Source organism: Lithobates pipiens, unplaced genomic scaffold (genome assembly GCF_037356315.1).
Source record: "Lithobates pipiens isolate NorthernLeopardFrog02 unplaced genomic scaffold, aLitPip1_a1.2 Scaffold_35, whole genome shotgun sequence".
NCBI lineage: Eukaryota > Metazoa > Chordata > Amphibia > Anura > Ranidae > Lithobates > Lithobates pipiens.
Window position 1 is genome coordinate 15,903,393 of NW_027507811.1, and position 12,657 is coordinate 15,916,049.

At 46.6% G+C, this 12,657-nt stretch overlaps 1 protein-coding gene across 1 annotated transcript in view; it reads left to right on the forward strand.

Annotated features, from left to right (window-relative positions):
- Nucleotides 1-724: 724 nt before the first annotated feature.
- LOC143956119 (uncharacterized) overlaps nucleotides 725-12,657 on the forward strand; it is a 33,076-nt gene continuing 21,143 nt past the window's right edge. Inside the window, 3 exon segments of the mRNA XM_077466252.1 lie at nucleotides 725-870; nucleotides 989-1,139; nucleotides 1,923-3,082. Coding sequence (XP_077322378.1) covers nucleotides 772-870; nucleotides 989-1,139; nucleotides 1,923-3,082 — 1,410 coding nt within the window. The 5' untranslated portion in view covers nucleotides 725-771.

The window sequence follows — 12,657 nt, forward strand, 5'->3', positions numbered from 1 at the left end:
GAGAGGTGAGGAGGATTCTGGGATTCTAACATGATATTCCTATTGGTTCTCCAATACAGAGATTTCCTCTTGTGAAGTCCGGTGATCATATGACCATCACAGTGCCTCCATGTGACTCCCTAAAACCTGAGAGACACAACATGGAGAAGATTCTAGAAGTCACCAAGAAGATGATGGAGCTGCTGACCGGAGAGGTGAGGAGGATTCTGGGAATTCTGGGACATTATCCAGTAACAGACAAGGGATGTGTCTGGATGGTGACTGTATCATTGTGTGTGTCAGGTTCCTATAAGGTGTCAGGATGTCACTGTCTATTTCTCCATGGAGGAGTGGGAGTATTTAGAAGGACACAAGGATCTCTACAAGGACGTCATGATGGACAATCAGCCGCCCCTCACATCACAGGGTAAGAGGAGACTTTATTGTAAAGGAGAGGGCAGTACGGAGGATCCACCTAGACCCCCCATCATCTGATAAACACATAGAAACAATGTATTCAGTCAGTGTGTGTGTTTCCTACAGATGGATCCAGTAATGGGAACCCACCAGAGAGATGTCCCCGTCCTCTGTATTCCACACAGGAAGGTCTCACCATCCCCCACCATCATCAGGTAGGTGGGACTGAGCAACCAGAACAGAATTCTAAACTATGAAAGGACATTCTTCTATGGAATCTCTTGTTCCATTTTACACATATATTCCATCATCTTTGGGGTTTAGGATGAGAAACTGAAGGACATCAAAGCTGAAATTAAAGAGGAAGAAGAAGAGATGTTGATAAGTGGAGCTCAGCAGTCTATGGGAGGGGGAGGTCCTCTGTATTCCCGGGATTCCACACAGGAAGATCACACCATCCCCCACCATTACAAGGTTGGTTGAATGGAACACCCGGGACATGGACTTCTGAGACGATGTGTGGATCTTTTCAATATGTGATGTCACAATATTAAATCTTATGTTTTAAGTTTCTATCATTCTCTTGGTGTAGGGTGAAGATCTGATAGATATAGAATTTGAGGTTAAATCAGAAGAAGAAGAAGAAGAAGAGAGGTATGTGAGGGATGATCAGCAGTCTATGGAGGAGGATGGAATAACGGGGACATTTATAGAGGAGGACACTCCTACAGAGATCAGGACAGGTGGGTCATTAACACTAAATACATTCCTCCACTCATACTGCTCACTGATTGGTCCAGAGTAGGGCGGGGGCTGGGTGATATCAGCCTGTAATCCCCTGGTGACTTTCCTGAGCTGTGTTCCCCGTCCTGTATTTCTCTCCGATAATCTTCCTTCTCTGTGCTGCCGACACAATTTATGTATCTAGACTGGATTTATGTCGATTCTGGGGTTCAGCTGGCAGCACAATGTTGAGTTTCACCATTAGGTGTTGCTTGACTTAGGCACTTGGACAATGTGCCTCTCGAGTCTTCTGCCCCGTGACCACATCTAGTAAGATCTCTTACAGAACAATTCTCCCGGGTTACTTGCTCTGTTGTTTGCTGGCTGTATGATATGTCTGTATAGTCTCAGACCCAAGTCACTGAGTGCAGTCTCAGGAGATGGGGGGCAGCGGTGTGGGACCTCTGAAACTTGTCTCATGTAAACATTTTAGCTGCCACTGATGGCTGTGTACAAATACTGACCATTACGCTATATCATTTATATTGCACGTTACGTAGGCCTAAGCCCTGCACTATATAGTCTATTTCATAAAAGACAGTTCTCGTTGTTTCCTCACTCTCTGACTAAGGTCCATGAATAAAGAAATGATCTGGTAGGAGATCAGAGGACCCATTTACTAGTTACCTTGAGGGGGGAATTGTAAGATCCTCAGAGACAAAGCTGCCTGATGTGGGCGGAGTCCTGGTTTAGGGGAACCAATCAGCTCATGTCTAGTAATAATCTTTGTATTTCTATTTTAGTAGATGGACGGGAGATGAGGAAAACCTCAGAGGATTGTCTCACTTTGTCTCCAGACTGTAAAGTAGAAGATGAGGACATCACACAGTATAGTCCAGGAGAAAACCCGACTACCTCAAATGTCCATCCGGCACCACACAGTGTAGATGGACCATCGTATTCCTCTTATCCTGAGGAACCTCAGACTGTGCGGGACGGTGCCGGACCGTCGTATTCCTCTTATCCTGAGGAACCTCAGACTGTGCGGGACGGTGCCGGACCATCGTATTCCTCTTATCCCGAGGAACCTCAGACTGTGCGGGACGGTGCCGGACCATCGTATTCCTCTTATCCCGAGGAACCTCAGACTGTGCGGGACGGTGCCGGACCATCGTATTCCTCTTATCCTGAGGAACCTCAGACTGTGCAGGACGGTGCCGGACCATCGTATTCCTCTTATCCTGAGGAACCTCAGACTGTGCGGGACGGTGCCGTCCTTCCAACAGATAAGAGGTTTTCCTGTACTGAGTGCGGGAAGTGTTTCCATTTTAAATCCAAACTTAATGAGCATAAAAGATCTCACACAGATGAGAAGCCGTATTCCTGTCTGGAGTGCGGGAAATGTTTCAAGTTTAGATTTAAACTTAATGAGCATAAAATAACACACACAGGTGAGAAGCCGTATTCCTGTCCTGAGTGCGGGAAATGTTTTGTACAAAAATCAAATCTGGTTGGACATCAAAAGTCTCACAGGGGGGAAAAGCCGTATTCCTGTCCTGAGTGCGGGAAATGTTTTTCCAAGAAATCTCATCTCAAAACCCATCAGAGGTTGCATACGGGAGAGAAGCCATATTCCTGTCCTGAATGCGGGACATGTTTTATACAAAAATCAGCTCTTGTCACACATCAAATGTCTCACACGGGGGAAAAGCCGTATTCCTGTTCTGAGTGCGGGAAATGCTTCGTACGAAAATCATATCTTGTCGCACATCTGAGATCCCACACGGGGGAGAAGCCATTTGCCTGTCCTGAGTGCGGGAAATGTTATTCAGACAGGTCGTCTCTTCACAAACATCAGAGATCGCACACAGGGGAGAAGCTGCATTCCTGTCCTGAGTGCGGGAAATGTTTCTCACAGAAGTCACATCTTTACACACATCAGAGGTTGCACACGGGGGGAGAAGCCGTATTCCTGTCCTGTGTGAGGGAAATGTTCCTCACTGAAGTCCTGTCTTCCTGTACATCAGGGGTCCCACACAACCCTCGAGGTGTATTAGTGGCACAAATGTCACCTCAGTTTAGGCCGATACGTATTCTTCTACATGTTTTTGGTTAAAAAAAAAAATCGCAATATGCGTATATTGATTGGTTTGCGCAAAATGTATTGCGTCTACAAAATAGGGGATAGTTTTATGGCATTTTTATTATAAATTTTTTTTATTTATTGATAATAAATAAGTAATGGCGGCGATCTGCGATTTTTATTGGGACTACGACATTACGGCGGACACATCGGTAATTTTTTACACTATTTTTGAACCGTTGTCATTTATACAGCGATCAGTGCTATAAAAAATGCAGTGATTACTGTGTAAATGACTCTGGCAGTAAAGGGGTTAACCACTAGGGGGGGCGACAAAGGGGTTAAGTGTGTCCTAGGGAGTGATTCTAACTGTGGGGGGGATAGGCTGCTAGTCACATGACGGCGATTCGCTGCTCTCGATGACGGGGAGCGGCGATTTCTCTGTCATGACACAAGGCAGAACGGGGAAATGCTTTGTTTACAAATTCTACCTCTCTGTGACACACGATCGCGGGCACCCGGCGGACATCGAGTCCGCGGGACCCGTGGCCGCGGAGAATGTGGCAGGCGTGCCCGCAGCATCGCTTCTTAAAGGGGACGTACCCCTACGCCCTTTTTCCCACTATTGCCATTCTGCCGACGTACATCGGCGTGCGCTGGTTAATATCCGGGTTTATTTTATACTTTTCCCCCATTTTCTATGCTGTGATCTTTTCTACAATACTTTGTTATCATTTTTTTTGTTTCATTTTTATTTTATTTACTTTTTTTATTCTTTTATTTTTATTTACACAGCGCTTTACATATACAGTGTACATTCACATCAGTCATAATAATGTAACACGTTGTGTATTGTGTTGTACACAAATTATTAACTACTCCGCCTCCACATTCCGGAAAAGTCATTTTACTGACCAATCAAATTTCTACCTTTTAATATTTCCCGATTTTATGACTGCAATCTTGTTGAAAAGTAAAAATATAACTAAACAAAGTATTGTGTGTGTCGGTGAAATGACGACAATCTTCGATATCCCAACATTGTTCATGGGAGACGCTTTAAAAGACTTTACAGGTCATCAGTTTAGAGTTACCCGAAAATAATGGTCCAGAGTGCGGTGGTCAGGAGTATATCATATACAGCCCAGGGTACAGAGTGCAGTGGTCAGGAGTATATTATATACAGCCCAGGGTACAGAGTCTAGTGGTTAGGAGTATATCATATACAGCCCAGGGTACAGAGTGTAGTGGTTAGGAGTATATCAGAGTGTAGTGGTCAGGAGTATATCATCTACAGCCCAGGGTACGGAGTGTAGTGGTCAGCAGTATATCTTGTACAGCCCAGGGTACAGAGTGCAGTGGTCATATACAGCCCAGGGTACAGAGTGCAGTGGTCAGGAGTATATCATATACAGCCCAGGGTACAGAGTGTAGTGGTCAGCAGTATATCTTGTACAGCCCAGGGTACAGAGTGCAGTGGTCCAGAGTATATCATATACAGCCCATGGTACAGAGTGCAGTGGTCCGGAGTATATTATATACAGCCCAGGGTACAGAGTCTAGTGGTTAGGAGTATATCATATACAGCCCAGGCTACAGAGTGCAGTGGTTAAGAGTATATCATATACAGCCCAGGCTACAGAGTGTAGTGGTTAGGAGTATATAATATACATCCCAGGGTACAGAGTGCAGGGTACAGAGTGCAGTGGTCAGGAGTATATCATATACAGCCCAGGGTACAGAGTGCAGTGGTCCAGAGTATATCATATACAGCCCAGGGTACAGAGTGCAGTGGTCAGGAGTATATTATATACAGCCCAGGGTACAGAGTCTAGTGGTCAGGAGTATATCATATACAGCCCAGGCTACAGAGTGCAGTGGTTAAGAGTATATCATATACAGCCCAGGCTACAGAGTGTAGTGGTTAGGAGTATATAATATACATCCCAGGGTACAGAGTGCAGGGGTCAGGAATATATCATATATAGCCCAGGGTACAGAGTGTAGTGGCTAGGAGTATATCATCTACAGCCCAGGGTACAGAGTGTATTGGTCAGGTGTATATCATATACAGCCCAGGGTAGAGGGTGTAGTAGTCAGGAGTATAATCATATACAGCCCAGGCTACAGAGTGCAGGGGTCAGGATTATATAATATATAGCCAAGGGTACAGAGTGCAGTGGTCAGGAGTTTATTATCTACAGCCCAGGGTACAGAGTGTATTGGTCAGGTGTATATCATATACAGCCCAGGGTAGAGGGTGTAGTAGTCAGGAGTATAATCATATACAGCCCAGGCTACAGAGTGCAGGGGTCAGGATTATATAATATATAGCCAAGGGTACAGAGTGCAGTGGTCAGGAGTTTATCATCTACAGCCCAGGGTACAGAGTGCAGTGGTCAGGAGTATATCATATACAGCCCTGGGTGCAGAGTGCAGTGGTCAGGACTATATCATATACAGCCCAAGATACAGAGTGTCATGGTCAGGAATCTGTCATATACAGTGCTACCTTGGTTCACAAACTTAATTTGTGAAACAACTCTGGTCGCGAACCGAATTGGTCAAGAACCGAGGCAAATTTTCCCTTAGGGTTCAATGTAAATCAGGTTAATCCTTTCCGAACTTTTTTTTTGTTTTTGAATCACAAAAATATGAAACAAAAGTACAGTACGGTATGACGAGAGAGAGAACACTAAGCTTGTTTGAGACGACTTCCGGCGTGGAGGAAGGCGGGTGGGTGGCGGTTATTATTCGGAGGGAGAGTCCTCCTCCATAAGGACATTGGGGAGATCTGCTTCAGGGGTTTCCTCTCTTCTTTGTCTCTTAAGCCCCCATACACACTATCAGATTATCTGCTGAGTTTTTTCCTTCAGGTTTACCAAAACCATGTAGTAGAAGGGCCTGCCTGATTGCATACACATTGAAACTCCTAAGGCTTGTCCTCATATTATATGGTTTTGGTAAATCTGAAGGAAAAACTCAGCAGATAATCTGATAGTGTGTGTGGGGCTTTAGCCGTAGGCTCAGTTTTGGTGAAAAATCTGTCCAATGTCACTTGTCTTTTCTTGCACTGCATAACCCTCCGAAAACGAGAGACCACGTTATGGTTCATTAGATTTATCACTCTAGTCGTTCGTTATGTTGGGGTGGTGCTTCTCAAAGAAAATCATGGCACTCATTCCAATTTTTTAAGTGCTGCCTGTTGCTGGTGCCATGCTGCGACTGCAGAGCAGGGACACCATGCATTTAATTTTGGCCCTGGGGGGTTTGAACACCCCTGACCCCCCCCCCTTATCTACGCCCCTGTCTTCTGTTTGCGAACCAAGTTGTTGGTGAACAGAAGCGTTTGTGAACCGAGGTATCACTGTATAACCCAGCATATAGAATTCAGTGGTCGGGATATATACACAGCTCAGTGTAGTGGTTAGGAGCTTACCCCAGTGTACAGAGTGCAGTGTTTAGGGGTGTGACATATGTAGCGCTACCCCCACAGGAGCTTCTGAATACGTTGGGTCCTCTATTCTTACTTCAACTGTAGTAAAGACCTCAGCACTTCTGACTCACACACAAAGGTAAAGAAGGGTAGCCTTTAGTAAATACCTTGGGGGTCACCCTGGAATGAAAACCCGAGACCTTGAAGTACAATATCAAGATATATTGAAAGAAGTAATGTGTGATGTACAAATGAATGCAATGTGAGATATTTAGAAGAATGCAAAGAATTGTCGGCTTTAACTGTAACCTTCCCTTCCAAGTGAGCAGCTAAGGCAACCATGATCTAGTAGCAAGGGTTATGATTGGTCACCCAAGGTCACATAATAGGGAGGGCTAGGCGTAGGCCTAGGGTTGCCACCTGTCCAGGATTTACCCGGACAGTTCGGGTTTGGAACTATGCGTCCGGGTTTCAGACTGCCTGAAACCCGGACACATTATTCAGACTGGATTATGGCTTCCCAGCAAGGTTGCTTTCTGCAGTTGTCTAAGCTGAGAGTGACTGTTACATTCTTTCATGCTGCCCAAAGCCAACACTAACAACCCCCCCCCCCCCCCCCCCAACACACACACAGACGGGAGAGGAGAGAGGGCTCCATCTGAACCTCTCCCCCCCACACCCCCTACCCCTCTGTGTCTGCCCACACTCCAATCCCCGGCGCTGTACTTCAGAAAAGGAAAGTGGGGGCTGGAAATTTGAAGACCAGCAGCCTCAGATACATCTGGATGAGAGGTGCTGATTGCCAGATTTCTCCTTATCATCAGAGTCTGCAGAGTCCCCCCTTACAGTGAAAAGGAACTCTACGAGTTCAGATGTAAAAGGGGAACTCTGCGGACTCTAATGTAAAGGGGGACTCTTGTTATTAATTTCATATGATTAGAAATGTTATTTAATAACAAAATTATATATATATAGTTTATAATATAAAAAAATAATAATTGCTGTGCGCCGCTAAAGTGTTCGGGTTTGACTTGAAGAAAAGGTGGCGACCCTACGTAGGCCTCTTATTTGCATGTAAAAAAAAAAACAAAGATACTGATACAAATGCAAGACACACTTTATAGCAGATTCTCCTACAGTCTTTGCCAGACTCTTCAGCCGGCCACGTTGGAACCCTCACAGACGTTGGTGCACTTTGTAGAAAAACATTACAAGCAGAGAGTCCGTCTATAAAGCACTGAAATGAAAGTAGGCAGCTAGGAATTATTACTCTCTATGATGGAGGCTATAGAGGGTCCATGAACTGTGAAATAGGCTTTGTATTGATCCTGAATTGGACAAAATATAAAGCGTGTCCACTCACCAAAGTCCCAGCGACTGTGAGATCAAGCTTGCTTGCAGGGCTCTAGGGGCCCCCTTTTGTGAATGGTAAGATTCTCAGGCAAATCTCCACAGGATTAGTGGTTTCCGGTGGTCTCAGCGATGTCGCTGTGATTTTTCTGCTGCACCTTGTGATGATAGCGATACGGCTCAGCGGAACTGTCTGTACGTTCCTATTCCCCCCGAAGCTTTGACAGTAGGCGGGACTTGAGTATAAAGAAGTGGGGAAGAAACTGCGCTACAGTATAAATTAAAGAAATCTCCAGAGGGATATGGTAATAAATGAAAGCTGCAGTTCTATCTTGTACCAAAAAATACAACAAATATATGAATTTATGAACAATAAGGTGATATAATACCCACCTATCGGGGCCACCCGCCCCTTACTTAACCATACAAACCCCAGTGCTAATTAATCAGGCCAATAGAAGATGAAAATTATTCACCAATACATTGACTCAAAACAAAGTAGTTTAACCACTTCCCGACCAGCGCGCGACGATGTACGTCGACAGAGTGGCACGGGCAGGCATATTGGCGTACAGGTACATCCAATATTCAATGCCGCCCTGCCATCGGGAGCTCCCGCGCTGGTCGGGACCCCCGTGAGTCCGGTCGCGGGACCCGCGGACTCGATCGCCGCGGGCATACCCGCGATCGTCTCACGGAGCGGCCGAATGGAGGAAATGCTGTGTAAACAGCATTTTTCCATTCTGCCTAGCAACTAGTGACGCTGATCTCTGCTCCATGTGATTGGAGCAGAGATCAGTGTTCACTAAATGAAAGCCCAACCCCCCCACAGTTAGTAACACACCCCTAGGAACACTTAACCCCTACACTGGTTAACCCCTTCACTGCCAGTGTCATTTACACAGGAATCACTGCATTTCCTGAAAGGCTCCATGGCAGCATACGTGTGGGTAGCCCCGCCTCCACGATTACCCAATAGGACCCAACTCCCATAAATCTTTGCTCCTGGCCACTATCAGTGTTCCTTTTTTGTCCTCCCCAGTAGGACCAGATGGTTTCTTTCCTGGAAATAAAACTTCACGACGATCGATTGGCTGATTGACTGAGAAATTTTCCTCCGATAGGCCCTGACTGTTAAGCAGGGTATGGAGAGTATTTGCAGAGTAGCGCTGAAGAAAGGATTTCCTACCTGAGTGCGCACGGTCTGTGTCCCGTTGTTATGGGTGACCATTATCTGCTGGAGGTATGGCGTGTGTGTTCCAGTCCGTTCGGCCAGGTGATCGTTGGTGGAGTGGTGAGCCTTTTATCTATCCATGGCAGCATTGTATTTGTGTGTATTTCTTTTGTTTGTCTTGCGGTCTCCTCCATGCCGTTTGCGTTCGCTTCCGCGTTCCAGCAAACCTCTCTCCTACTTCCGGGTTATGCAGGCGTTCTGCGCATGTGCGAACCCGGTATGAGACCGAGGCTTGGTTCCCGCGCATGCGCGCGAGCGCCTCGCGTCTGACGTCGGCGATGACGTCACGGGCGCCAAATTTAAAAGGCTTTGGAAGCTGTCAGAACCCTGGGAATGTTTGCAGTGGTCGCAGCGACTTCCCGGGGCTGTCAGCGCGGCGGTTTAAGGTAAGAGCGTGTCCCTTAGGCTGGGGAAATGCTTTTTAAAAAAAAAAAAAAAAAAAAAAAATGTGTGTTTTATTTTTCTCTTTAGTTGCAGTGTTTCTTAAACTGTGGGTTTATTGTGAATATGGACGCCTTACTGCCTCCTAGTGGCCAGCCCGCTCATGTTAGGTAGGTCTTTTAGTATTTATGCTTTTTATATATTGGAGAGAGTGTTTGGCATAGGTAGGATTGACTGTATATCCTTTTCTCTCTCTGTCTGTTTTACCCTTACAGCCCTTCTGGGTCTGATCCACAACCTAACACTTCTAGACGCAGTGGATCATCAAGATCACACCGCCATAAATCCTCCTCAAGATCTAGCCAGCATAGGTCAAGATCTGAACAGCATAATAAGAATTATTCTCACCCCCCTGCTGCTCACTCCAGCAAGCGTACGGAAAAATCATGCTGGGGGTGCAGGATGCCTGTTCCTTCGGACGTATCCTTATGCGATCATTGCTTCTCCAAAGCTGCAGATGAAAGGGATGGTGCAGACCAGCGTTTGGAGTCAATAGTAAGACGGGTTGTGAAGGAGTCTCTGCAGGAGAGGGATGCTCTACAGCTGTGTGAATCCCCGTCAGAATTATTGGCTCCTCCACCTGGAGAGAACCCATTGCAGGAGACATGGGAATCCTCTCAGCCAAGCCGCCTATCTGCTCCCATCTCAGATAGTGAATCTGACTGTGAGGATCCTGGTTTAGGTTTTGACTATGGACTGGTGCCTTCATTGGTCAAAGCAGTGAGAGAGGCTCTGAAGTGGGAAGACCCTATTACTTCCCCACCAAAGCAGAGAAAGTTCTTTAAACAGCTCAATAAGGAGCGACAATTTTTTCCCTTCCTTTCAGAGTTGGGTGACATTATTACCGAGGAATGGAGCAAGGTGGATAAAAAGGGTTCCATGCAGTCAAAAATCCTGAAATTATATCCCTTTAAAGAAGAGGATGTGAAGCACCTGGAGTCAGCACCACTGGTGGATGCAGCGCTCATGCGTTTGGTGAGATATGTAACCCTACCCTTAGAGGATACGGTATCCTTTAAAGATCCTTTGGAAAGGCGGATCGATTCAGACCTTAAGAGGATATATCTGACTTCTGGAATGGCTTGCAAACCAGTGCTTGCAATGGCAGCGGTATCCAAGGCCATAGAATCATGGGCTGATTCTGTAGAGGAATTCCTGAGGGGTATTTCTATTGAATCAGCAAAAGACTCCCCTATTCAAGAAATCAGGATGGCGTCTGCCTTTTTGGGGGAGGCATCTATTGATGTTATCCGCCTGATATCTCGGGATATGTTAGCAGCAGTCTCAGCTCGCCGTGCGTTATGGCTCCGTCCATGGCTGGCGGATCCAGCATCCAAACAGGCCTGGTGCCGTATTCCCTTTGAGGGGTCATCTTTGTTTGGTAACAAGCTGGATACTGCCATATCCCGGGCTACAGGTGGGAAATCTGGGTTTCTTCCCCAGGACAGACGTCTTCAAAATCAAAGGCGTCCATTTCCTAGAAGACAAGGCCCTGATCGTGCCAGGGAGGCGCGGAGCTATAGACCTGGTCGAGAATTCTCAAGGTCATGGAGATCCAGGCAATCTTCTTTCAAAAATACCTCAAAAGGGGGTTCGTCCGGCAAGCAGGATTCCGCGAAATCCTTTTGAAATTGGGCCCGCTCAAACTTGTCAGGTGGGGGCTCGTCTTCTCCACTTCAGGCATGTTTGGGCGGCCTCAATTCGGGATTTTTGGACTGTAAAAACAATTTCCTCAGGTCACAAGTGGGGTTTTATCAGCACCCCAAAGCTAAGATTTATTCCCACAAATCTTCCAGAATCAAAAGAGAAGAAACAAGTCCTATTGACCTACGTGAACTCTTTACTGGATCAAGGCGCAGCCGTTCCCGTTCCAGAAGAAGAACGTGGAGAGGGCATGTATTCCCCTTTGTTTCTGGTTCAAAAGAAAAATGGCACATGGAGGCCGGTAATAGATTTGACCCATCTCAATTCCTTCATTCGCAAAGAGAAGTTCAAGATGGAATCTCTGCTTACCATCCAGCAGTCCGTGTATCTGGGGGACTGGATGATATCAGTCGATTTGAAGGACGCTTACTTCCATGTTCCCGTGGCAAAGGAGTTCCAACAATACCTCCGCTTTGCAGTAGGCATTCAACATCTTCAATTTACATGTCTTCCCTTTGGGTTAACAACGTCCCCACGGGTCTTCTCCAAAGTTCTTTTGGCAGTTGTGGCCTTTCTCAGAGTCAAAGGTGTTCGTCTCCATCACTATCTCGACGACCTTCTTCTGCTATCCCAGAACAAAGATCAGCTCTTGGAGCACAAAGACCTAGTCATCTCCACTCTACAGGAGTTCGGGTGGCTTCTGAACTTAGAAAAGAGTCACCTAGATCCAACTCAGTCTCTTGTTTTCCTAGGGGCGCAGTTCAACACAGCAGAAGGTACTATCGCCCTTCCAGAAGAGAAGGTTGGAGTCATACGAGACAGGATTCATGCAGCCCTTGCAGCATCCCATCTCTCGGCTCTCCAATGTCTGAGGGTGATTGGCACAATGTCAGCCACCATTCCCATGGTAAAGTGGGCCCAGTGGCACACTCGTCCCTTTCAGAAGGGGTTTCTACAACAGTGGGACTTATCCAGCCAGACACAGCGCATATTCCTCACTCCAGCCATGAGGACGTCTCTTCTTTGGTGGCTACAGGGGAAGAACCTGCGCAACCACCATTCAATCATTCCCATCTCATGGGTCACGGTAACTTCAGATGCCAGCAACCGAGGATGGGGCGCTCACTGCCTTTCGGAGGTCGCTCAGGGCAGGTGGACGTTTCCATCACAGAGAGTCGTCTCCAATGTTCTGGAGCTAAGAGCGGCCTTCCAGGCGCTTCGGTCATTCCATCATCTGACAGCGAATGCCTCGGTCATGCTAAGGTTGGACAACACAACCGCGGTGGCTTACGTAAAGAAGCAAGGGGGAACTCGCAGCTGGTCCCTGTTACAGGAGACGGAGCCAATAAT